Source organism: Hyaena hyaena, unplaced genomic scaffold, assembly GCF_003009895.1.
Source record: "Hyaena hyaena isolate Hyena2069 unplaced genomic scaffold, ASM300989v1 scaffold_819, whole genome shotgun sequence".
NCBI classification, from domain to species: Eukaryota; Metazoa; Chordata; class Mammalia; order Carnivora; family Hyaenidae; genus Hyaena; species Hyaena hyaena.
Genome location: NW_024081453.1, coordinates 700,444 through 728,077, shown reverse-complemented (window position 1 = coordinate 728,077; position 27,634 = coordinate 700,444). Strand labels below are relative to the sequence as shown.

General features: G+C 43.1%; 1 protein-coding gene across 1 annotated transcript in view; it reads left to right on the top strand.

The window, feature by feature from the left end:
• OSTF1 (osteoclast stimulating factor 1) overlaps positions 1-22,347 on the top strand; it is a 57,749-nt gene extending 35,402 nt beyond the window's left edge. Inside the window, exons 3-10 of the mRNA XM_039219463.1 lie at positions 694-744; positions 5,388-5,451; positions 8,092-8,145; positions 10,732-10,839; positions 11,770-11,819; positions 15,389-15,467; positions 18,034-18,132; positions 21,781-22,347. Coding sequence (XP_039075394.1) covers positions 694-744; positions 5,388-5,451; positions 8,092-8,145; positions 10,732-10,839; positions 11,770-11,819; positions 15,389-15,467; positions 18,034-18,132; positions 21,781-21,839 — 564 coding nt within the window. The 3' untranslated portion in view covers positions 21,840-22,347. The remainder of the gene's footprint in view (positions 1-693; positions 745-5,387; positions 5,452-8,091; positions 8,146-10,731; positions 10,840-11,769; positions 11,820-15,388; positions 15,468-18,033; positions 18,133-21,780) is intronic.
• The last annotated feature ends 5,287 nt before the right edge of the window (positions 22,348-27,634 follow it).

Sequence of the window (27,634 nt, the reverse complement as noted above, 5' to 3'; positions counted from 1 at the left end):
GCTTTAATTCAGAGCTTTGCTGAACATTTGGCTGGTACAGGCCAGAGCGCATACTGTCTGTATAATCCGCCAACCCCTGAGAGCTGCCGACGGCCTGGACTGGCTGACTTTCTGCTTCCTATTTCCAGCTCTTCAGCCTTATTAATGGTTGAATGATGTATTAACTATTCTTATATAAATGTTCATGGTCTCTGAACATGAAGAGATAAGATACTGGTTTTCTCAAAACAAGCAGGTAGCAGATGTTGATCTGAAAGTATTTAAGGATTGAAGCCTAGTCATTTAGACAGAGCCATGGTTTTAAATTCTAGACATGTATCCTTTTATGAAAAAATACATATCACGTTTTAGAATTTTACAAGAAAGAGGTTTTATTAATATTCTATTTTGATATAAAAATGCCTTGCTTTCATTGTAGAAGACTATAAAAGATGTGGGCACAGGGAAGAATTCTTATGTGCCCTCTATGTCATTCTTGGCAGTTCGTCCCAGGAAAAATTCAGCTTTCTACACACGTTTTAGTTGGGAAGTAGGGTGGTATTATGTGGTCTGTGTGCGAATTTAAGTCTATAAAAGCCACATTGCCTATAAGGTACATTAGGATTTGAAATTCATATAATTGTTATCTTCATCATTGTCTTCTAAGTCATGAAAAATCACACAAAGTCAAACTCTCTATATTTTTTCTTTCAGCCAGATGAATTGTACTTCGAGGAGGGTGATATTATCTACATTACTGACATGGTAAGCCCAGCTAATATTTTGTAATACTACATATAAACTAAAGATGCATTAAAACTATTTTGTACGGCTGTAATATTGTACGTTATTTAGATGTGTGTCTGTATAGAAATACCTACGCCTGAGTTTGTTCATTTTAGCACAATCTGTAATAACACCGTAAAATTGAAAGTAGCCCTTAAGTGCACCAGTTGGAAAATGGTTGAATAAACCTTGGCATATCCGCAAATAGAGTATTATGCAGCTATTAAAAAATAATGAGGAATATCTCTAAATACTGTTATGGAGTACTGTCAGTGAAAAAACGCAAAGTAAAAAAAATGTGGATAGTATGCCATATTTATCTAAGAGAGGTTAGATATTTTCTTCAGTTTAAAATAAAAAGTCAAAGGAGGAATCATAAAATAAAATCTAAGAAATAGCTGCTTCTGTGTGAGCGAAGGAAAATAGGGTAGAGGGAACATAGATGAAATACAGACTTCTAAAAAATCGTCTTGTTTTGGAGCTCTGACTTTGGAGTCATGGAAACTTTTGCATAATTATAAAATTAAATTGAATCGTAAAAAGCAGTCCCTGAAATTTAAAGGCAGAATGAATCAAGTGAAGTTAATGATACCCCGAGTAAGTGGCATAACCACACAGACAGGAACTATTCCAAGTGACCTTAAACCTCAGCAGGTCAACTGAACATCTCCCGTCAGATACATGGGAAGGACGAAAAGGACTGGCAAGGAAAACAGCTGTCAAGCGTTTTCAGTCACCATCTTGTTGCAGAAGCCGTGGCATTGCCATTCTGAGATCGTTGCGTGTATGCTGTGGTTTACAGCAAATGAGTCCTTAGGTCAGTGATACTGAAAATTGGGATTTTTCAGCCAGCAAGAAAAGATACACACATGAAAGATCAGTGAGGTTAAGTAAAAACCCCGTAGCTCTGCATCTGTATTGCAAGCATGTTGTATTTTATCTAAAATAAAGTAAAAAAATATGTCCTGCTCTGTCCTTTGAAAAGGCCGAGGAAAAAAAAAATGACCCAATAAAAATGTGTTATTTTGCATTCAAAGGAACAAGGCTCCTTTGAGAACCACCTGTTACCAGGTTGGGGGCAGCAGAAGTACAAGATAATCCCAGAACTCTGCGTTATTAGAATGCAAGGAAGCCTCCAAAGCCAGAACTTTCTAGATCCTAGAAAGGAACTAAGTTGAAGAGGCTGTCACTAGTCAAAGGTAGGACAGTTTGAGCAGTCAACTAGGGCAACAGTCCCCAAGAATTGAAATGCATTTGTGATGTTTAAATTCGTGAGCTCCTAATGATAGTTCAAAAATCCCAAACATCATTCTTCACCCTGAGCGGATGCTAGGGAACCGACTTTGTATTCTGACAACTTCCGTTAAGGACAATAATTAGCGTTGATTCTGCCTTCTCTCTGTGAACTTCATCTCTGCATAACCTGAGTGTTGATGAGGGAAAATTTTTCTTTAAAGAGAGATGCTAATTGTTTATTTTTTTCCCTCTTCTTTTATTTTTCAACATTTATTCATTTTTGAGAGACAAAGCATGAGCATGATCATGGGAAGGGCAGAGAGTGAGGGAGACACAGAATCTGAAGCAGGCTCCAGGTGCTGAGCTGTCCCACAAACTGTGAGATCATGTCCTGAGCCTAAGTCAGATGCTTAACTGACTGAGCCACCCAGGTGCCCTGATATTCTAATTGTTTAAATGAAAAAGGCATGATAGACTATCAAGGTTTTGCAACCCCAGGAAACAATGAATCCAGCTAATGCTTATCAGTGGCTAACTTAACATTACAAAAAGAGAGACCACCAGCCATTATGTGTCTCCTGATGGAAGGCATCAGTACTACCCAAGAGATAGTCTTGCCCAAAAAACTGAATCTAAATCTAAGCCTTTAGCACTAATGGCCAATTTATGGGCAGTATGGAGAGCAGAAGAACACATTTTTGATAACACAGGGATACAACAGGTAAAATCCAGACTGAAACTCAGCAGAACAAATAAACTGGTTTCTGGTTTCTTCAACAAGTGTATTATGAAGAAGTGGGGGAAAAAAAAAAAAACGGGAGGAGCGGTGCCTGGGTGGCTCAGTCGGTTAAGCGTCTGACTTTGACTTCGGCTCAGGTCATGATCTCCTGGTCCATGACTTCAAGCCCTGCATCCAGCTCTGTGCTGACAGCTCAGAGCCTGGAGCCTGCTTCAGATTCTGTGTCCCCCTCTCTCTGCCCCTCTGCAGCTTGTGCTGTGTCCCTCTCTCAAAAATAAACAAACATTAAAGTTTGTTTGTTTGTTTGTTTTAAATGGAGGGAAACGTATAGACTAAACGACAGAAAAGAGACAAATCAGTCAGTGGTATTGTATGGCCCTTACTTGGATTCCCAATTGTAGAATACTGGATCTTTGAAACTGGAAAATTTGAATCTTGATCTATATATTTGATGGTATTAAGAAAGTATTGAAATACTAGAACAAACTATCCAAAAATTTGTATGGAACCACAAAAGACCCCGAATAGCCAAAGTAATACTGAAAAATAAAACCAAAACAGGAGGTATCACCATCCCAGACTTTAGCCTCTACTACAAAGCTGTCATCATCAAGACAGTACGGTATTGGCACAAAAATAGACACATAGACCAATGCAACAGAATTGAGAACTCAGAAGTGGACCCAAAAGTATACAGCCAACTCATCTTTGACAAAGCAGGAAAGAATATCCAATGGAAAAAAGACAGCCTTTTTAACAGATGGTGTTGGGAGAACTGGACAGCAACATGCAGAAGAATGAAACTAGATCATTTTCTCACACCATGCACAAAAATCAACTCAAAATGGATAAAGGACCTGAACGTGAGACAGGAAACTATCAACACCCTAGAGGAGAAAGCAGGAAACAACCTCCTTGACCTCCACCGCAGCAACTTCTTACTTGACACATCCCCAAAAGCAAGGGAATCAAGAGCAAAAATAAACTGTTGGGACCTCATCAAGATTAAAAGCTTCTGCACAGCCAAGGAAACAACCCAGAAAATTAATAGGCAACCAACGGAATGGGAAAAGATAGTTGCAAATGACATATCAGATAAAGGGTTAATATCCAGAATCTATAAGGAACTCACCAAACTCCACGCCCGAAAAACAAACAACCCAGTGAAGAAATGGGCAGAAGACATGAACAGACACTTCTCCAAAGAGGACATCCAGATGGCCAACAGACACATGAAACGATGCTCAGCATCCCTCCTCATCAGGGAAATACAAATCAAAACCACACTGAGATACCACCTCACGCCAGTCAGAGTGGCTAAAATGAGCAAATCAGAGAACTCTAGATGCTGGCGAGGATGTGGAGAAACGGGCACCCTCCTACACTGTTGGTGGGAATGTAAACTGGTGCAGCCCCTCTGGAAAACAGTGTGGAGGTTCCTCAGGAAACTAACAATAGAACTCCCCTAGGACCCAGCAATAGCACTGCTAGGAATTTACCCAAGGGATACAGAAATGCTGATGCAGAGGAGCACATGGACCCCAGTGTTCATAGCAGCACTCTCCACAATAGCTAAAACATGGAAAGAGCCTACGTGTCCATCAACGGATGAATGGATCAAGAAGATGTGGTTTATCTATACCATGGAATACTCCATGGCAATGAGAAACAATGAAATCTGGCCACGTGCAGCAACATGGATGGACCTTGAGGGTGTTATGCTGAGCGAAATAAGTCAGGCAGAGAAGGACAAATATCATATGTTCACACGTATAGGAGGATTAGGAGGAACTTGACGGAGGAACAAGGGGGAGAAGAAGGGGGGAAACAGTGGGAGAAAGGGAGAGAGGCAAACCATGAGAGACTCTTGAATGCTGACAAAAACTGAGGACTGATGGATGTGGGGGGGAGGGGGGGAGGGGCACGGAGGAGGGCACTTGTGGGGATGAGCACTGAGTGTTATGTGGAAACTAATTTGACAATAAACTTTGTAAAAAATAAAAAAATAAAAAAAATAAAAACTGAGAAAAAAAAAAGTATTGAAATGAATTTTAAGCTGTGATAATGTCTTTGGAAAAAAATCCTTATCTTTGAGAAATATGCACTGAAATATATACAGATGAAATAATATGTCTACAATTTGTTTCAAAATAACCTGAAGGGGAGGGAAGTTGTGGGTGAAATATATGGAATGATATTGGGAATTTATGCAAGTGGGAGATGAGATTATGTAGGCGTATTATGCTGCTCTTTTTCCTTTTCATAGGTTTGAATTTTTCCAAAATAAAGTTTCCCAAAACATAAAGGTGAAATAAAGAGATCTTTTTTAAAAAAAGCAGGAAGTTGGGCATTTAGTTTAAACTAAATGTAACCGTGTTCTTCTCTTTCATATAGTCTCTGATTGTGCGATTGTTGAGACTCTGTCACGACGTGTATTGTGTTTGCTGCAGGCCGATGTGTGTGTATTTGTACTTTGATGATCAGTGGAGGGGGCACCCATAACTAGGGGGCGCGGAAGCTCAATCGTTGTGACAAGGACCGATGGCCATTTTTGTAGAGCAGGCGCACTCTATGAGGCCAGCAGTTTTAAAAGTGATTGAACGTGAACTGGATTTGGTGCCACTTAATTTACCTCTTTTTTCACTAGAGTGATAACAATTGGTGGAAAGGCACCTCCAAAGGCAAGACTGGACTAATCCCGAGCAACTATGGTAAGCATGGCCGTGGTGGCTTGGCTTTGGGCTCGCTCTGGGCACTGCAGTTCTCTGGGTCCTGAGCCTTTCTGCTCAGTGCTGTGGCTGAAAAGTCAGTGGAGTCATTGCCATTGTAGGATGTTTTCTACTCCATGAACCTCGTTAATAAGATGGTAATGGACACTGGATGTGCTTGAACTTGATTCTTTGGCTTAAGAAAATGCATCATAGCATCTTGATAGAACCCAAGGTTTCCAGGGAATTGTTTACGGCTCTCCGTTATTCAACTCTTAGAATATGTTTTCCTTCCTTCCTTCCTTCCTTCCTTCCTTCCTTCCTTTCTTCTTTCCTTCCCTTTTCACTGTTAAACCACATTTCACAGATTTACTTAGCCTAGCCCTTTCTTTTGGGATGAAGTGATCCTGCCTTGTTAATCATGTTTGGGGCAGTTGTGTTCATTACCAGGTATCAAGGCAGTTGGAGGGGCTTGAGTAGTGAGATGCGGCCCCTGCCATGAAGCCGATTAGGTTTTGGGGTGATGTAGGCTTTGTGGAGTTCGGAACCGATGGCCAAGAAAGAATTCTTGAAGATGTCTTTCGTGCAAACATGGCGATTTTGTTAAAGCCTGGGGAAGGGACCCGTGGGTGGGAAGAGCTGTGCTGGGGTTGTGACAGATAACTCGTTATATACCCTTAGGCTGGGAGGGGGTCGGGGATAGAGTAAGTCTCAAGGAATTTTGAAAGCACGGGTTCCAGGACCTTGAGGGGCTGGCTGTTGCTAGGGAAACGCCATTTTTTACCACTTAATAACACCTCAGTCATGAGATCCTTCAGATGTGTATCTGAGGACCGTAAGCTTGGAGTGTGATTGCCAGCATGTATCTTGGGGCAGCTGAGATAAAGGAAGTAGACTTACAGGATCCTCGAGGTTGGGACAATGTTAAGCCCAGGTTCTCTTTGGCCCCCAGCAGTGTGTCCTCATTGAGGCAGCTGAGCACCTACAGGGAGGTCCTTCTGCCGGTTTCACGGACTTGACAGGGGGCTGTGGGCAGTAGGGAATTTAATTTTTCATTTGCCTTAGTTTCCTACATCGCCATGGCAAGCCCTTAAACCCCTTCCTTTGTTCTTGGGTAGCTGGGAGTATCCAAGGAAAGTCACACAGATTCCACCTGGTGGTTGGGGGGGGGGGTTGCTAGCTCGTGACTTTCCCCTCAGCCTGCCTCATGCTCCCTCATCAGATCCACTTCTAGTTGGAAGAGGGACACACAGGCAAACGTACTTCTGTAGAAAACAGCAAAGTAAAGTAAAAAGACCACAGGATTGGCAAACAGGATTTTAATCCTTTTTCTTCCACTTCTTAATAACAAGGGACTTTAGTGAAGGCACTGATTGCTGTCCCTGAGACTGTGTCCTCATTCTGTGTAATGAGAGGTTTGATTTAAATCACTTCCAAGATTCCTGTTGACTTCAGCATTAGATGTTTCCCTAGACCACCAGGGCTGGCATCAGGCGCCAGTGCCAAACACTGGCAGAGGACTCAGAAAATTTCAAGGAAGGCACCACAACGCAGGGAAGCCAGGAGAAGGAGGGCAAGGGAGGGGAAGTGGGAGCTGAGGTCTGGGGCCCCACACACGGACCCCACTTGCCCTGGTCTAAAGCGGATAGCGTTCTAAGTTAAAAAAGACTTGAGGGGCCCCTGGGCGGCTCAGTCAGTTAAGCGTCAGACTCCAGCGCAAGTCATGATCTCATTGTTTATGGGTTCGAGCTCCGTGTCAGCCTCTGTGCTGACAGCTCAGAGCCTGGAGCCTGTTTCGGATTCTGTGTCTCCCTCTCTCTCTGATGCTCCCCCACTCTCTTAATAAACATTAAACTTAAAAAAAAAAAAAGACCTGAAGCAGTTCTACATTCTTCTAACCTTTGAAATCCCCAGTATACCTCTGCCACGCAGTGCATTTCAGCCAGCCATAGACACTGAGCATGTAGTGTGTTCCTCGGTTACTTTGGGTCCCCAGTGGCCAAGGGAGTGTCCAGTTACAGCTCTTGAGGGCGGGAGGGGGTGGGTCTGGTCTGTTTTGAACCACCGGCATCTTCACGTGATCACTCCTGCTGATTGTAGGACAACTGAGAACACACCTTCCTTAGAAGCAGGTAGGTGTGCTGATTGCCCTTCTTAAATAAAGGAAGCAAACGATTTCCCCCTCCTGCATGCCCCCTACATGCACACACACACGAGAAACAATTCTTTTCAGCCATCTTCAAAGTAGGGCGTTTTTACAGAATGTAAAGTTGGACGTCAGATGTTTTCTCCTGCACGTTCATGACCAAGTTTATCACTTACTTGAGGATACTGGTGTGCAGGCCACGGGTCTGTTTGTTTCTGCTGACGCTTCCACTTAATTGCCACGTTTGTTTCTGTTTATACTGCCACTTAATTGCTGTGGTGGCGCCTTCTTGCTTAGCTTGCTTTCATTTCACAGATAATTCAGCTTCTTTTAAAGCAGGAAACACCAGCTTGATTTTCTGCTATTTTTTCAATCCGCATTGGAAGGGATGCCCTGTGGTGGAAGGCCCTGGAAACTGGGGACTGCAAAGTGGCTTCATTGAGTCATTTGGGCGGCATGCTCACCATTGGTTTTGCACGTTTCTGTTTTCAATCTAGTGGCCGCACAGGCAGAATCCATTGACAATCCGTTGCACGAAGCTGCAAAAAGAGGTAGGTCTGCTTGTATTTCATTGGGATACACAGTACGGTGCACAAGAAAACACAAAGATTTTCATTATACGGTTTGGCATCTTTTTTTTTTTTTTAATGTTGATTTAGTTCTGAGAGAGAGAGAGCGTGAGTGAGCTCAAGTTGGGGAGGGGCAGGAGGGGCGGCAGAGGATCTGAAGCAAGCTCTACACTGAGAGCACAAAGCCCGATGTGAGCCTTGGACTCACAAACTGTGAGACGATGACCTGAGCCAAAGTTGGAGGGTTAACAGATTGAGCCACCCAGGCGCCCCAGGTTGACAAATGTCCACACCCATGTAACCAACACCCAGACCAAGAGCTAGAACATTCTGTCATCCCAGAAAGTTCCTGTTCCAGTTAACCCCCCGCCTCCCCCAGAGGCAGTCTCTTCTGCCATCACCCTGGAGAGAGAAGTGTGATTTTATTATTTTTTAAAATTTTCTTATGTAATGTCTACACTCCAGCATGGGCTCAAACTCACAATGCCAAGATCAAGAGTCGCATGCTCTACCAACTGAGCCAGCCAGGCGCCCCTGCGATTTTAATTTTCAAAATGTCAGCCACCAAACACTTTTGAGCACTTTCCATACCCTGGGCTCAGTGGCAAGCAGAAAGGCATCGTTTGTGACTCCCAGGGCCCAGAGTCAGATGTGTGTAACAGAGCATTACAAGATGATGCCGGAACACAGCAGCTGAAGTTAGGTTCAAGTTAAACAGGCTCCAGAGACCAGAATGAGTCATTGGAGGGCAGGAGGGTGGAGGCTTCTTGGGGGTAAGCCATTTAGGTGGGTACTGGTACAGGGCAGGTGTGTGGGCTGAGGATGGAGTTGGGGAGGGAGGAAGCAACGGGTGGGCCGTGTATTTGGGACTCTATCTTGTTTTTTTTTTAATTTTTTTAGTGTTTGTTTATATTTGAAACGGAGAGAGAAAGACAGTGCAAGCTAGGGAGGTGCAGAAAGAGGGAGAGAGAGGGGCGCCTGGGTGGCTTAGTTGGTTGGGCGTCCGACTTTCGCTTAGGTCATGATCTCGCGGTTCGTGGGTTCGAGCCCCGCGTCGGGCTGTGTGCTGACTGCCAGCTCAGAGCCTGGAGCCTGTTTCAGTCTGTGACTCCCTCTCTCTCTGACCCTCCCCTGCTCACGCTGTCTCTCTCTCTGTCTCCTAGAAATAAATAAAACATTAAAAAAAAGAAAGAGGGAGAGAGAGAAAGAGAGAGAGAACGAGGGGGGAGGGGCAGAGAGAGAGGGAGACATAGGCTTTGAATCAGGGTCCAGGCTCTGAGTTGTCAGCACAGAGCCCTGTATGGGCTTCAACTCGTAAACTGTGAGATCATGACCTGAGCTGAAATCAAGAGTTCGATGCTTAACTGACTGAGCCACCCAGGAGCCCCTAAATAACTGGCATTTAAATAAAAACTTGAAACAAGAAAGAGAGGGAGGGAGGAGGGAAGGGAAGGAGGGAAGAAAAAAGGAAGAATCATTTGTAAATTATATATTTAGAGTATTAGCCAGAGGATTTTAAATTAATAGTTACATTTTACGGGCTCCTGGGTGGCTCAGTCAGTTAAGCATCTGACTTCGGCTCAGAGCCTGGAGCCGTTTTTGGATTCTGTGTCTCCCTCTCTCTCTGCCCCTCCCTCACTTGCACTCTCTCTCTCAAAAATAAATAAAAATTAAAAATTTTTAAATAAAATTTAAAAAGTTATATTTTAACGTATGAGAGCAGCAGCTTTGAGTAGGTTATTTAGTGTTTGTTTTCTTATTTTCTTATAAGAACTGAAATTTAATATGCATTTAATATGAATATGAATGTTATCTACTTGTTCTTAGTTTTGACTGGTGTTTTTCCCCCAAGGTCCAGGATTTCACAAAGGAAAAAATTACATGTGTATAGCTTTTACAGAGTAAGACTACCATACATAGACTCATGTAGGCCACTCTTCCCATTAACCTATCATTAAAAATTGATGTTGCACAATCCATTCGAGCTTATTTCATCAGTTTTATACACACTGCTTAGTGTGTGTGTACCAACCTGTGTACACCATAGATTGAATGCTTGTGTCCCCTCAAAATTCAGATGTTGAAACCCAACCCCATTGTGGCGGTGTTTGGAGGGAGGGCCTTCGGTAGGTGATTAGGTTATGAGGGCTCTGGCCTCATGAATGGAACTGGTAGAGACCCCAGAGAGCTCCCTCCCTCTGCTCTGTCAAAGGGGTGGAAAGACGGTGTCTATGAACCAGGAAGCAGGCGCTTACCAGACACTGAATCTGCTGGCACCTTCATTCTGGACTTCTGAGAACTGTGACTAATAATGTGTGTTCCTTAAGCCATTCCTACTGTACCTCCCTTTTCCCTCCCCCCCAACCCCCGCAAATTGTCGTTACTGCTTTTCATTAATAAGTTGGAAGTGAAAATGTACCATCATGAATACATTCCTGAGGAGGTCTTAATTTCAGATTTGCTAACTAATCCATTCTAGATGGAAATGTGTAGAGGACGGAATTGATTTCAAAGCAAAACAAAACACCAAAACCCTCTTTCTTGTGCTTTTCTGTAAAACTTTTTCAGGCAACTTGAGCTGGTTGAGGGAGTGTTTGGACAACCGAGTTGGTGTGAATGGCTTGGACAAAGCCGGGAGCACTGCCCTGTACTGGGCCTGCCACGGGGGCCACAAAGGTACTGTGTCCTGTTCGTTGCCTTCAGCGTCCATGTTGCTGAAAATGTGCTTCAGGAAGGGGAGCGGGGTTTACAGAAACGGAACAAAAATTATGCTTTTCGCATCCTTCAGAACATTGGCCAAAACCTTCCTCCTAGGAGGTCTGGAACGCAGTAGGTTGGATGCTCACTGCACGGACCTCTTGAAAGAGTGGGAGCTTCCTTTCCTCTCTAGGGCTTGGAGGGGTTACAGGAAGATCACAGTCATGTCCTCACAAACCCCACTATCTAATCTGATGGAAGAGAGGGGCAGAAAGTGACTACTCTAGCTTAGCCCTTCCCAAGACGTATTTTCGATTTACATGGAAGTTTAACACGTGCATGTTAGATTCTGGGGAAAGACAGCATTTATGTAAGGTAGTGGTTGAGTGGACAGACCTCTCAGTTACACTCAGCAATATGACAGATGGAATTTCTAGATCTGTTTCAGCCTGACCCCACATCTGCTGCACCCACCCTCTTTCTACCTCTCCCCACAGCACACACACAAAATAAACACGGCAGCCATGAGAAACAAAGCACCCAACACATTAAGCAGCATAGCCAGAAGAAAGTTGATGGCTCTTCCCCAAAAGAAGCCCATCTCGTTTGAGCTGATAAAGGCAGATTAGTTAAATGAATGTAAAATATCATAGTGAATGTAGAGCTTTTTCTATAATGGTTGCCATGTGAAAATCCAAAAGCCAAATTATTGCAAAACAGTTTTCCCCTAGATAATTCTACTTTTAGGTTCTTAAGTCTTGTATTTACATAAATTTTAACAAATTTGTTGTAAGGATTTTTTTGAAGAGTCTTCTAAGGAATCCTCTCTTTTAAAACGGCTATGCCTAGTCTTGTCAGCCTTTTCCTTTGCAGTCTTAAAAAAAAATCCCTTTTCTGTTTGAATTTCAGATATAGTAGAAATGCTGTTTACTCAACCAAACATTGAACTGAACCAACAGGTAAGATCGCTTCCACGGAAGCTGCTCGTCACTTAACACACCTGCCTTGTTCTCGCCCTGTGCCTTATGGGCATGGAAAGTCCTATCTTCGTGTCTTGAACTGACCTTTTCCCATTTGTTATCTTTCCTACAATTTTTAATCCAGGTAATATAAGCACATAGTTAAAAAATTACTGTTGTACTGAAGTCCAAATTGTATAAAGCCCAAAATACCTGTCATGTTCCTTCTCATGTGTCACTCAGCGTTGAAGCGTTGAGCTCTTCACTCTTGCCATCATGTGACTAATAAGGAAGAGGCTTACGGAGCTGTCCCCTAAGTCGTCACCTTCATCAGTGTGTCAGTGTCCCATCTGAAGGCTGAAGCTTCTCAGCTGCCCCCACTCTGATCTGCCAGCGCCCAGCCTCTGCTCCTCTGGTCTCTCCCACATATCATATCATTGTTTTTGGTTACATTGCTCTACGATGCTTACAAGTATTATGGCTATTTAAATATTTAAATATTGTTCACTGCGTGTATAACTTCTGTTTCTATACTTCTTGACTTTTCTTTTGCTGGGGGTTTTATTTTCAGTTTATTTATCTTGAGAGTGAGAGGAAGCATGAGTGGTGGAGGGGCAGAGAGAGAGGAGAGAGCAAGATTCCCAAGCAGGCTCCATGCTGTCAGTGCAGAGCCCAGTGCGGGGCTCGAACTCAGGAAGCGTGAGATCATGACCTAAGTTGGACACTTAACCGACTTAGCCATCCAGGCGCCCCTAGCTGGTTTCTGGCTTTTGGTTTCTGTATCTCATAAAGATTTCCACACTATCTCATGTTCTCTTGATATACTTTTCCAAACTGTATTAGAGAACTGCATTCTTTTTTCTCCCTGGAATGGTACTTCCCGAAGCCCTCATCCCCATTCGAAGCAACTCGGTCTCTGCTGCCCTTTGCTGTCTTCCTGGGAAGACTTACTCTCGCCTTTCTCCTGGGGCGTGTCTTCACTTTTCTGGATCCTGTGTTTTCCTCCGTATGTTGAAGAACATCCTTGAAGATTGCTAAGAAAGGGGACCTAGGGATTGGTTATTGGGCTGACAGAATTCTAGATTGAAAATTATTTTCCTCAGGATTTTGCAGGCAAGGCTCTACGGTATTCTGGTTTTTAGGATTGTTTTGATGCCATTTTGATTCCCATTCTTCTGTATGTGATCTGCTTTTCTGTTGCTCAGAATTACAACTCTGTCTTTAGTGTTCTAGAATTTTGTAACGATGTGCTTCAGCGTGTGTGTCTTCCCAGTAATGGTGGTAGACTCCTTCAGCCTGAAAAAAAGTCCTGTTGACTATTTCTTTTCTAGTTTTTACTGACTACTGTCTTTATTCTTTGGTTCTGGAATGCTCAGTAGTAGCTAGGTTGGACCTCTTACTGAGTCTCCAGTTATTTTGTTTTTCTCAAATTTTCTTACTTTTTTTTTTTAAAGTTTATTTATTTATTTTGAGAGAGAGAGGTGGGGGAGGGGCAGAAAGAGAGAGAGAGAATCCCAAGCAGGCCCTGTGCTGTCAGCGTGGAGCCCTACTTGGGGTTCGAACTCACCAACCACAAGATAGTGACTGGAGCAGAAATCAAATCAAAAGTCGGATGCTTAACCGACTGAGCCAGCCACATGCCCCAAGATATTCTTAGCTTTGTGTTTTATTTTGATTACCTTTTAAATTCCTTAGTGTCTTGAGTTTTCTATTGCTGTGTGACAAATAACCACAACCTTAGCTGCTTAAAACAACACACATTTACCTCACACGTTCTGTAGGCCAGAATTCTGGGTGTGGCAGAGCTGGGCTCTCTGCTCAGGGTCTCTCGGGCCAGAGTCAAGGTATTGGCCAGAAGCAGGTTCTCATCTGGAGCTCAGATCGTATTCCAGACTCATTCAGGTTGCCCGGAGGATTGAGTTTCTTGCACCTGCAGTGCTCTGGCCCTTAGTTTTTAGGGATCACCCCCCTCCGTAGACATTGCACAACATGGCTGTTTGCTTTCTTTCTTAAGGTCGGTAGGCAATTGTGCCTCTGAAGCTATAACTTTGGGAAAGGGCCCATCTGATTAGGTCAGGCCCACCCAGTATAACCTCCCTTTTGATGAACTCACCATCAACTGATTAGAAACCTCATCATGGGAGCGATATCCTATTATATTCATTAGTCTCATACATATTTGAGGGGGAGGAATTAAACAGAGGGTGGATCCCCAGAGGGCAGGGATCTTGGGCACCATCTTGGAATTCTGTCTACTTGTAAGCATTTTTACTCTGATTATTGCTTTTTATAAATGTTTTTTTTTTTTCTTTTTACTTATTCTTGAGAGAGAATGGGGAAGGGGCAGAAAGAGAGGGGGCACAGAGGATCTGAAGCACGGACAGCAGAGCGCCTGACATGGGGCTCACATTCATGAACCGTGAGGTCATAAATTGAGCCAAAGTTAAGACACTTCACCCCACTGAGCCACCCAGGTGCCCCCCCTGATTATTGCTTTTAAATAGCATCTTTTCTTGTTCCATTACGCTGTATCATGTTGTATATATCTTGAATATGTTAATTTATAGCTTTTTAAAAGGCTTCCTGCCATTCACTGTACTGTGTCTTCTCCGTCTGAGATCCATTCATTTTGTTTCACTCTTCTCTCAAATATTAGAGGCTTTCCTCAAATACGTAGTATCTCTGCCTCCTCTGTTCGTGTTTAAGGGTGACTGGAAGCTGGGCAGGCGGGTGGGGCGTACGGGCTCCAGGCCTCTCTGCGGGGTGACGTGGGAAGGTCCCGGCCGTTGCGCTGGGGCGACACCCAGACGTGAGGGTGACTGCCCTCTCCCGCCTCCCCGCAGTGTTTCAGTACCGGGCCCTGTGGCCACTTTCCCTGGTACCTGCAAGTTGCCCGAGCTTGGACACTTCTCTGGTTACGTTTTCAACAGGGTGATTCGGCCGTCTGCCCCGGCTCACCCGGCAGCCAGGAGAGAGGAAGGTGATCGAATTACCTCCTCTTCTTCTTTTAAATGTTTACTTATTTATTTTGAGAGAGAAGGTGTGCGCGTGTGTGAGCTGAGGAGGAGCAGCGAGAGAGTCCCGAGCAGGCTCCATCCTCTCAGCAGCGCCGAGCCCGACACGGGGCTCGAGCCCACGAACCGTGAGATCGTGACCTGAGCCAAAGTCTAGAGTCGGAGGCTCCACCTACGGCGTCACCCAGGCGCCCCCTGATGACTTCCGTAAACGCTTCCGCCCAGTACTCTCGTTTTCACTCGCGTGCCTCCTGCTTGTTCCGCGTCTCCAGACAGCGCGACTTCCTAATTCTCGCGAGGTTTGCAGGGGCGGATCCGCGGGCTTCCTCCTGGGTCTCCGTCGGCTCGGTCCAGTCCGTCTCTGCTCCGCGTTCCATCCCTGAAGACCGTTTCCTCATCTCTTGAGCCTCCGAGATTTCTCTCTTGGGAATTTTATGTGACTTTAGAACTCGTTCTCATTTTGACTTTGCTTAGAGTCCACCTAACTCCATGCATGTTTTCAACCCGCCGTCTCTTTTTAAAATGCTGCTTTTCTCTTTTTTTAAATCACCCTAGAACAAGTTGGGAGACACAGCTTTGCACGCCGCTGCCTGGAAGGGTTATGCAGACATCGTCCAGTTGCTTCTGGAAAAAGGTAAAGCAGGTGCCCCATTGGTCTGGCCTTTGCTTACCCTGGACAAACAGGCTACATTCAATTACATTATTTGAAATAGTAGGAAGAATCAGAAGCCTCGTATTTTGAAACTGGGATTTTAAGCTCGGCTCTGCCTGTATCACAGAGTTGTTACAATAAGACGAAATTACAGACTTGAGGTGATTCGTGCCAAAGTTTTGGTTTTACATTAAAAGCTTGGTAGGCTTTAAAATGACATACATTACTTATCGCACGAGTTTTTAATACATTTCTGCAGGAGTAAAGGGTCCTAGAAGAAAGGCATGTGTGTGCACCCAGGGGCACGTGCGGAGACGATGTGATCTCAGAAGTCTGTAGGGGTGAAGGTGCTGAGGCCCCTGCTCACAAGCAGAGTCCTGACAGACAAGAAAGAACGCTGGGGCTGTCATGTCCTGCTCTGATCTGAGCAGGTGCTAGTTGTACAAAAAATGTGAAGCTACCTCAATTCCCTATTTTTTATACAGGTCAGAGGGGACAGTGAAATAATGGACTCACCATCTACCCGTCCGTCACACAAATATGGATTAGTCCTTCCACAGGGCTGGGTGTCTCTCCTATACTGCATCCTGGTCCAGAAGCCTATGATAGAAGATGCTTGAATCCCAAGGTGTCTTATGGATGCACCTTCATTAGGGACCCTCATAGCAATGTTGTGGGATACATGAGAGGAAATGTTACCGATTTAAAGGACGTTGGTGATGTAAATCTCAGGTGTAAAAGATCAGACAGCATGAGGACCACTCTAGTGCCCCCTAAGGGTTATGCTGAGAACCGCGCCACCTGTCACTAGCCACACAGGCCACTGGGCCGGTGAAATGAGCATAGTCTGGACTGAGATGTACTGTCAGAGTAAAAGGCACATTAAATTTCGAAGACTTAGGGGAAAAAAAAGATGTAAAGTATCACAATAACTTTTATGTTGGTTATATGATAAAGTGGTAACATTTTGGATCTACCATATTAAATAAAATACATTATTAAAATGATTTCCACCTGTTGAAAATGGGGCCCCTAGAAAAATTTTAAATGACACATACGGCTCATATTGTATTTCTCTTGGGTAGCACTGGTTGAGAGGGACACAGGAAATGGTCGTTTCTTCTCTGCCTTGCTGGCTCCGGACATTTCCTGTCCTGACAGAAATCATGTATATGGGTCCTAACGTGTAATGTAATGTAAGATATGACCAGTCACAGAGCCCTTAACCCTCTGGAATTTTTCCCTGTAGCCCAATGAGAGAATGAGGTTTCTATAGACACTTAGCTGTGGGTAGATCTAAGTTGCATGAGAGAGATTTCTATACACAACTGCCATATTCCTAATTAAACAAACCATGCTTTCTTCACTCAGTGTTTTTGTGCCTTTGAGTTTCATTTCACTTATTTTTTGTTTCCTGAAGAGGATGAGATCACAAAAAAATGGCTCCTCCTGTTCTGTGGCAGGAAGTATAAATTGGTAAAGCTTCCTGGAAAGCAGTCAGACAGTAGCTAGCAGACTTAAAACTGAACTTAGCCTTATATTCCAGCATCACTTCTGGGAAGTTCTTCAGAAAGCTGGTATTCAAGGAGATTTACGGCAATAATGTTTGTGATCTAGGAACATACAGCCTACATGCCCCTCAGTAGGGGAAGAGGAGGGTTATTAAATAAATATTGGAATGTTCACAAAATTGATTACTTACGAATGTTCAGATGGATTGAGTTATTAGTATGTGTACTGCTGAGGAATGGGTACCATTCTATATTGCTGAGTTAAAAAAATCCACTTACAGACCATTGTATGCGGTGTGATTTTGGGTGTAGATGTCCATGAGTGCATTCCTGCAGCTGAGGATGGCAGGGACTGGTACCTCCTTGCAGGGAATGGTTTCCTCCAGACAAGCTGGAAGATGGGCTGGGAGGGGTTAGTCGGGGGATGAAATGGGACGTATGCTTTTTGCTCAGCATACTTCGCTATCTTTGAAGTTTTAACAATGAAAATGTACCCATGAATCCTGATGTAATTTTTATCACAATGAAGACCAGGACAAAAAGCAAGTAGAAGGCGTGCTACGGAAACAATGGATCACCCCTAGCTTTTCTTGAGTTACTCTTCTGCTAATTTGCACAAGAGCATCTTTGCAGATATAAAATATTAATCGCCACGGGTGCACCCGACATAGGCTTCTCTCAGGAAGCAAAGGGTGTGTTAAATTACTTACAACTCATGCCAGGATGCATTGGAGTCCACCTGTCTCAAATGTACCTCGGGGATAGTGAAGTCCCCACTGAAAAGTCACATGCGGCATTGTGAGGATTTGAAAGGAAAGGCACTATTTTAATTGTGCCTAATTATCAATGACACAGCAGCAAGCACCCTGATTGAAGGACACCAAACATGCTTTGACTGTTTTAAAAAAGCTTACTTCGGGGCCAGAACGGTTCTCTTAGTTAGTTTGGCCAAAAGTGATTCATTTTGGTGGAAAGAAGATGGTCTCCTACTCCAGATTCTTCAAAAACACTGATTTGCTTTTCTTGTGTTGGGGAAGGTGCAAGAACAGACTTAAGAAACAACGAGAAGAAGCTGGCCCTGGACATGGCTACTAATGCGGCTTGTGCATCTCTCCTGAAAAAGAAAGAGGGAAGAGGTATTTGACTTGAATCCTTCTCTCTCCTCTCTCACGCCGTCAGGACTGACGTTTATCAGCTTAGAATTGGGGGGAAGTTTTCTTGGTAAACTTTTCCTGTGGTTCCGAAGTTAGATTTTACATCCTGGGTCTAATTTGGAACATTCAACATCAAAGAATACCTTCAGGCAAACACAGTGAAGAGTCTTTGGCCTTTTAGTACTTTCTGTGTGTTTCCTTTGTTCCTTGCAATCCAGTAGAATCACTTGCTTTCCATTAGAGCCCTTATCAGAGGACTGTGGTTTCCGAATCTGGTTGTACAAGTGATTGTCTCTAAATATTTACTTTTCAATTAAGCACTGAAGAGCTCCATAATTACATTTTATTCCGGTTTTAAACAAGAGTATCAGTAAACTACAATCAGAATTATTCTAGACGTAACTAATTTGACGTTTATTTACAGACTGTGGGGTGGTTTTTAAAGGTGAAGTTCAGGTATACATTCTTAGAGATAAAAATATCTATCCGCGTGGGAGATTGGGTTTGAAAAAAAAAAAAAAAACCAAAGGTCCTTGTGGTTATTTCAAAAAGCTGTTAAAGAAAAGGTGTGAAACACGCTTGCATTCTTCATGATTACTATTCAGAGACTGGCTGTTTATTGGACTTCTCTGTACATAATGTACTGAATGCTTCCCCCTGAAAGAAATTCTGGGGGGAGGTGCTTTACCCCTCCCCATTTTCCTTTCCTGTCTCTCCGTTTCATCCGCCATCAGTCTCCTGGCCCATGAGGAACCCTGAGGGAGGAAAAAGGAAAATACAAGATGTTTTGGTTGACAGTCTCTCTTCCTTCCCACTCCCCCCCACTTCTAAACCTTACTTTACTTTTATCTTGTGTTTGGCACTTTAATACCAGCATGGAGTATATAAGCCAATGATTGCTATACCTTGTCCACCATTTTCTAGAATGGAACTAGTATAATGGAGAACTCGATTTTCACATCTTTATTGAGCATTGCTACTCATCATTCCAACCCTTTTTAGTATTGCTTTTTAGAGTCTAAAGTTTAGCCTGGTCTGTGTTGATGGAGAATCACCAAAACAACTTCTGAGACGTTTCCAGTGTAGAGGCCCCGTGCATTTTTGTTTCTATGTTAACCCGATGGTGTTGTCACTCTCTGAGCTTGTGGAGTGAGGTACTGATTTCTGTTTTCCTCATATGAGTCACATTACCATTGGTTTTTGAACCCCTAGAAAGCTTCTCTCTTCCTTAAGCCCCCTTTGTTTTCTGAGAAGAGGCAGCATTATCTTGTCCCCTCGCCCTGTTCCAGCGGAAGCAACAAAATAAAATGAGGCCTCGGGTTTCCTGCTTTAGTTCATCAAAAATAGCAAACAGTCCTCCTCTTCGTGACTCGCCAAGGGAGCTTCCCAGAATTATCCTGCTCGCCCATCACCAAATTCCCATCATAGCCCTGCTCACGAGTCCGCTGGTCCTTCTGTTCTTTACTCCAGATACATCTTTGTTCCAGATTCTTACTTCTTTTAACTTCAGTTCAGATGCACTATAAACCGCTGAGCAGCTCAGGTTCCTGAATTATTTCATCCATGAATGCTCACTGGCAGAGCTGGTGTTTCTTTAAAGTAATTACTCATGCTTAGATGGATCGAGGGTCTGCTAAGCCAGCGGGAAAGTATGGACCAGCCGAGTGGTGCCCCCCAGTTATTTGTTGATTGAGAAGCCATGCATGCAGCCATGTGGGAGAGATGCTTTCACCTGGCATGCGCCTCTTCCTTCCTGCTGCCTTGGTTGGGTCAGGAAGTAGGACTATGGCCCAACTTCCTTTTTCTGCCACTGACTTCTTGTTGTTCTACGGGTACCTTCAGAATGTCCTGAGCAAGTAAGGTTTCTTCGGAGCTGGAGGTTATCAGAGTCTCATGTGTACTATGGGCTTGATCCTGGTAGGCAAGGAGAATGCCATGCTTGCCCAGACCCCAGAAGGCTCTACCCAGAAGCCTCCATCTGAGCATGCAGAGCTGGGGAAGGCAGGTCTGCTCTTTTTCCCCTCCCCTTTCTGCAGTCTTTGTAGAACAGGGCTAGGAGGTAGGTCTCTTCTTCTCTGTTCACACTAAGTGCCTTTGGTCTACTTTCCTAAATGTGTAATGATTAGATAATGGACTCATTAATGAGGTCATCTTAGGGCCTGACACACAGAGGCAAGAAATGAATTTTCATATTTCAGTTTTCACATTACCTTTTTCTTTCTTCTTGCTTCATTCCCTCAATCATCCAATAAAAAGTTTGAATTTGTATTGTGATCTGCGTGGGAATAGGATGACTCCGAGGAATAGTTTGTATAGTAGGGGAAGAATCAAGGCTTGATTTTCATCCTTTATGTATGAGTTTTTGAAATAATGTGTTGGTTCCTTATCATTCTCCAAAGAGGACTAGTGAATTCTCTTTGATGTGTGCTGAAATATTTGCTGTGTTTCGATCCATTATATTTAGTGTCCCTATTGATAGTTCCTGTCTGGTTAGTGGAGGAGGGCTTTTTAGGTTGGATCATGAACCTTTGTAACATGACACTCTCTTTGATAGAATCCTTGTTATTTATTTATTTATTTACTTATTTACTTATTTATTTATTTATTTTGAGAGACAGAGAGCAAGTGGGGAAAGGGCACAGAGAGAGGGAGCCACAGAATCTGAAGCAGGCTCCAGGCTCTGAGCTGTCAGCACAGAGCCCAATGCAGGGCTCGAACCCACGGACTGTGAGATCATGACCTGAGCCGGAGTTGGACGCTTAACCCACTGAGCCACCCAGGCGCCCTGATAGCATCCTTGTTTTATGCTGTGACAGGAGGTTTCAGGTCCTTCTTTTACATTTTCTGCCCCAGACTTGGAATCCGTCTGTCATATCTCCAGTGAGCACAGAGTATAGTAGTTAGAGAGCACGATAACATACCCTTGTTGAGCTCTGACAGTGCTTAGGTTTGCATTTCAGTTTGCCCCCTGAAATTATACCCCATGTAACCTGTTGCTTACAGGCATTTAACTAGACAGTCAAATAGGTAAACAGTTAAAGATCAGATGACTTTATCGGAACCCTGCTCAAGCTTGTTGTCACATATGGTAGGGTTTGGCTCTTTCTGTTTCAAACTTTTGTTTGCTTTTCTTATTTCATTCTTTTATCTCGGAGGGTACTTTATTTATCCATGCTTTTAAAGATGAAACCGAAGCTTCTGTGTTTTCATTCTCTTTCTTTTTCCTTTTTTCCCCTTCATCAGTTATCTTTCTACCCAGTGACCTTCCCTTCAGGTAAGGCTGCAGGCTGTTGACCGACCGAAGCCACGTGTGCACTTGTCATTGGGAGAGGAGGTTGGATGAGTGGAGGGGCTTCCGGCATGTTCCATTTCATGCAAGATAGATTAATGGCACCTCAGCACTACGTACTTTAGGGACATGCAGACTGCTGTGTTTGTCAGCCTTTATGACAGCAGACATTTGAACAGTCAGGCAGGAAAGCAAAGGTTGAAAAAGATCCTTGGGGGAAGTATAGTCCCCGGGTCTGAGGAAAGATTACGCCTTGTTGAGGTATCAGGAGCTTTGAAAGTGAAAACAAAATGTGAGCAGTCTGTAATTGTTCCCTTTTGCCTTCCCGCCATTCCTTTTAGATGCTGTTCGAACATTAAGCAATGCCGAGGAGTATCTTGATGATGAAGACTCAGATTAATTCCCTTCTGGAGCTTTGAGATCTAAAACTTCTATTGCCTTTGCCATTCCAAAACCCTTGTCTTTGCCAGAAGAGTGTTGGTAACTGTTTTTTGGTTGCTGTTGTTGTTGTTGGGTTTTTTTTTTTAAGTCTATATGAACATGGAAGTATTGCACTGTGTTTGAGTAGCACATGTAAATGAGTAGGTTCTCACCTTTAGTCTCACCTTTAGTTTGCCAATAAGTGACTGGATATTTTGCTGTATAAAGTACATTTTTGTTCACCAGAGTAGAAGAAGAAGAGATTATTTCTATTTATCAAGCTAAAGGAATTTTAAGAATTTTTCTTTAAAAAAAAAAAAAAAACCAGATTTTTTTTTTTTTTTAGTTAAAGTTCTTTACCTCAAGGATTGACATATTTTGAATGGATTTTTTTCAAGGGGGAGAATGCTTGTTATAATAATGAACCAAAAGACTTAACAGAAAATCGTCAGCTATTCTGACAAAAATAAACATTTTAAGAGACTGTATTCCTTTTGTCTGTTTTTGTGGTATCACTCTTTGCCAGTACATAAAGCTTTTTATATTTATATTTAGGAAAAGGCTGATCTTATTTTTTAAGTTGTATTTTGTACAATACAACTTTTGTACAATAGAGTTAAGATTCCTTTATTAGCACAAAGGAATCATAATAGCCAAATACCTGTTCAACTTTATATATTTGCTTTGATTAAAGTCCATAATCATTGAGAAGATATATTTATAATGAAATATACAACAGTAGTCATTGTTAGACCTGTAGTTTTATCTCTAAGGTTATACTTAGTACGGAGAAACTCAGCAACTCATTACAGTCTGCTGAAGGTCTGAAAGATTAAAAAAATTGATTTCCTTATCATGGAAGATGCTCTGGTTTTCTATAATGGAGTAGCCAGGAGCCATGAAATTTTTTTGTGTTTAGTTTTTCACTTTGAGAGCATTTGTTATCAAAGCATTTGTTACCCAGAGCATGGCTCAAGCTCATAAAAACTCAGCTTCTTTTGCGAAAATATCAGTTAATATTGCAGGGAGCCCTCTGTACTACTGAAAGACACTTGATTTGAGATTCTAATTTTGCATCAAGGTGGCGATGGCATTAAAAATGACATGGCCGTTGGCATTTGCCCCACTTCCAGGCCCTGGATCCAGAAGTGTATTTTGCAAGAAGACTTTGATGCAAATTTCAAAAAAAACATTGGTGAAGAGAAGGAAATGTTTGAAAACGGAAGTGGGTTAGCTCAGGAAATGAATAACTGCTACTGTGAGAGTTTTCTGTCTGTGACTTTGTTTTTTTTCTCTCTGTCGGTGCCTTGAGGAAGAGTATCCTGAGACGCCTGTTCGAGGTCTTTCGAATAACCAAATTTTAATAGAAAGAAATCTGTATAAGTAGGGAAAGCAAAGGATGAGCACAAAATCTAAAATTAAGGAGAAAGGGTATTTTCTCTTCAAAATAAATACGTTTACTAAATTTGAGTTAAGCAGTTATATTTCTTCATAAGCATAAACCTGAAGATATGATATCCTTGTTGAAATGATATCTGTTCTTCCAGAACCTTTAGGGGTTCATTCTTTAAAATGGGGTTTGTGGCGGGGTAGAGGGGGCCCTGGCTGGCTCAGTCAGTGGAGCGTGTAACTCTTGATCTCGGGGTCTTGAGTTTGAGCCCCATGTTGGGTGTGGAGATTGCTTACAAGTAAAATCTTTGAAATGAAATGATTAAAACAAAATATGGGATGTGTGCCTTAATAAAAAGTTTTTGGAAATCTCTATTTTTTTGTTTTTGTATGCTTTGGGCCTGGGGTGATTAGGATAGATGCCAGTTAAACACTTAAATTTTTTAACATGGGCAGAGGTAATACAGTTTGCATGAATATATGTAATGTTGGGGGGAAAATTCTCTGTGCTTGATGTAGGCATATTATTTATGTATTTAAGGAAAAGAATAGTGAGTGGCTTCACTGTCATTGCTTTTAACATTATCGACCTTATGAATATTCTAGAAAGTTGGCCAGACAGGGTTTTGTGGGGGTTGGGGTTGGACTTAGGTATACGCAGTGAGTTTCTGGTGAAACAAAAAAGGACAGCTTCATGTAGCCGTGGTTGAGACTTTATAAGAAAACTTACTTTTCCTTCTTGTTTATTCAGCCTCGCCGATCTGAGCTTTTTCAGAGACTCTTTAATGCTGAACTCAGCAACAAAAATCAGTTCTAAGAACTTGTCACCACTCTGATTCTGTGCAGAAGAGCTTTGATTACATTCTGGAAATGACTTTGGAGGTTTTGCTGTACCGTGAGCTTTTTGACAGTCCCTGTGGCCTGACCTCCTCCCCAGCCCATTGTACGCTTTAGATAGAGAATGTCTTCCAGCCCTTTGGGCTGTGAAATATATCAGCTTCCGGCCCTGTAGCCTCACGCAGAGAACGGTTTTCGGTTTTTATCAATTTCCCATTTTAGTTTCCTTCCTGGGCCTGGTCCGTGGCAAATTATTTGTTGTTGAGCTGCTGTGCACTACGTTTGTCAATTTCTTTATTTCTCTGGTGAGCAACCCCCACTGTCTTATTTTTTTTCAACAGAGTGTCCATGTTGTCACCCAAAAGGAAATATGAGACAGAAGTGCTACCTACTGCGCTAATGAGGCGCCTTCAAAAGGAAATAAATGTTAAGCAGAGTGGTAGTGACCTGATTTTTTCTTGATCTCAAAAGGCAAATAAGGCTGAAAATTATATCTCATAATTTTAGGTAGAAAAAATAAAATGTTTCCCTCTGAGCTTTCTTCATAAATGTTTTTATCGTGTAACATTTCCGATTTACCGCTATTTCTTCTTGAAGGCCTGTACCCCTCGTTTTTGTAAATGATGATTTCTTTTCTGATAGGCTATTCGGAGCCTAACATTTACATCAGCCTTTCTCTGTTGGCTTTCATTTTTATGCTGTAAATATGTCTGAATTTCATGCCGTAAACACGTCTGTAGCAGTAATACATAGACAGCCATATATCGTACAGCCAAACTTCAAAGTGTCTGGGTACTGAGAGTTGAGGTTTTGGTGGGAGAACTATTGCAAAATATTCTATTCTCCCTATTTGAACTGAAAATACAGCTTTGGTGAAGTTTTCTTAAGTGAAGGGAAAAAATGGCAGACCACAAATTTATGGTTGCTTTCTCCTTATTTCTTAATAACAAGGCTTTACATCTGCCCGTCCCTTAAAATGACATAAAATTAAATAAAACTACCATTTATTAAATGCCTCCCCTGCCAGTTCTTGTGCTAGGCAGTTTCATAGACATGATGTCATTTGATCGTTACAGCAGCCCCGGGCAGTGAACATTAAGGCCCCTGTCTTTTTACAGAAAAGCTGAGGTTTGAAGAAGTTAGGTAACTAGCTCCAGGTCACACTGTTGAAGGTGGAAGTGCAACGGGGCGCCTGGGTGGCTTAGTCGGTTAAGCATCCGACGTTCGCTTAGGTCATGATCTCGCGGTTGGTGGGTTCGGGCCCCGCGTCGGGCTCTGTGCTGACTGCCAGCTCAGAGCCTGGAGCCTGTTTCAGAGTCTGTGTCTCCCTCTCTGTCTGACCCTCCCCTGCTCACACTGTCTCTCTCTCTCCTAGAAATAAATAAAAAAAATATTTAAAAAAAAAAAAAGGTGGAAGTGCAGGTCTGGCTGACTCCTGAGCTAATTCACCTGCCGCCTAGTGCATCTGGCACGTGATGCCATTCATGGTTGGCCAGGAAAATAAAGCAGAAACAAGCCAGCCCCTTGATGTTACATCAAGCCCTTGATGTAACATCTAATGAATTCAGCATATCTGCTAATTTACCAAAATGTTTATTTTTGAGAGAGAGAGAGAGACAGAGCATGAGGAGGGGAGGGGCAGAGAGAGAGAGAGGGAGACACAGAACCTGAAGCAGGCTCCGGGCTCTGTCTGACCTGTCAGCACAGAGCTCAATGCAGGGCTCGAACTCAGGAACCGTGAGATCGTGACCTGAGCCAAAGTCGGATGCTCAACCAACTGACCCACCTAGGCGCCCCAACTATCTTTATGATTTTTTGTCTGATACTAAAAGTACCTCATACAAGTGGAATCATACAGTACTTGTCTCTTTTATGATTGGCTTATTTGTAGAAATGTCTTTTTGAGAGAGAGAGAGAGAGCAGGGGAGGGGCAGAGAGAGTGGGAGAGAGAGAGAATCCCAAGCAGGCTCTGCATTGTCAGCACAGAGCCTGATGTGAGGCTCCATCCTACGAACTGTGAGATCAGAACCTGAGCTAAAACCAATAGTTGGACGCTCAATCCAATGAGCCACCCAGGCACTTCCCACTTTTTTTTTTTTTTTTAAATAAAGGATTTTCCCTTTTCTCCCCTCGGAAAAATTTTGGCAGTACTTTTTGAATCCCACTACCCTGAAGAAGTATTTAGTGAACAAGTTTCTAAATTTCCTATCTAAGCACAGACTATAAAGAAATGCCAAACAAAGAAAGCCTCAATCGGCAGCCAATCCCCTTGCTCCGAGCTTGCACTGCTGCCTTCAATATTTCCCTCAGTCGGTCCGAGAGCTCCTCACATATTTCCATGTAACCATAAAAGAAATGTGTGCCTGGGAAGGGCCACAGGATGTTTTCTTACCCAAGTCTGGGAGCTCACTGTGGACATGCGGGTCACCTCCCACTTTCCAGGCAGTTCTGCTGATGTCTGCTGCCAGTGGCCTTCTGCTTGGGGCTCCCATTAGGCTCAGCCTTCTACCTACACTTGAACTGTCGCCACTGTGGGGGGGCTGGAGTGAAGTCAGGTTCCTGGCAGGGGCTGACGAAGAAAACCAAAGAAATCCAGAAGAATGAGTTGGAAAGCCCGAAAGGGAGCAGGAAGGAAAGTGGAAGAAGAGACAGGAGTAAAGAGGACGCACAGCAAAGTAAAACTGATGACCTTTTCTTTTTCTTTTTTAATGTTTTATTTATTTCTGAGAGAGAGAGAGGCAGCATGAGCAGGGGAGGGTCAGAGAGAGAGGAAGATACAGAATCCGAAGCAGGCTCCAGGCTCTGAGCTAGCTATCAGCACAGAGCCCGACGTGGGGCTCGAACCCATGAACTGTGAGATCATGACCTGAGCCGAAGTCGGACGCTTAACCGACTGAGCCACCCAGGTGCCCCACTGATGACCTTTTCTTAGTTACACATAGTTCTGATGCGAAATTGAAAGAACGCTTCCAGAAGTGGCTAAGAGTACAGACTTTGAGGTGGAACTCTCTGGATTCAAGTCTGGCTGTGCCGCTCCTTGCTGAATGACCTTGGGCAGGTTACCTAAAACATTCATATTCATTAGCTGTAACTGGGTTAAGTAAAAATACCTGTTGCCTGAAGTTAGAGGATTAAACCAAGTGATCTCATAAATGACTTGGGGTAGTGCCTGGCAGAGTGATTGCTTCATGAACGTTGGCTACTCCCATAAGTCCGAAGGAGGAAGTTTTCATTAAATAAATATGTGTGTGTATGAAAGATGGGTCACACATGGTTTTCAAAAACATGGCCATCGTGGGATTTCCTAAAATACTTTAAAAATAAGTACAGGACAGTGATGTGTCTTTCCCATCATTTAGGTATGCTTACATCTGGTAGAGCATTATTCAGTATGCTTATTGAGAGTTGTACGGAAGAGGTATATAACTCAAAAAGACCTGGATATTATTATTATTATTAATATTAAAATAACTCACAGGTCAAGTAGGGAGAATGCCTGCCACCATTTTGGTTTTACATGTTTTGATTGGCTCAGAAGACCATGTGTCC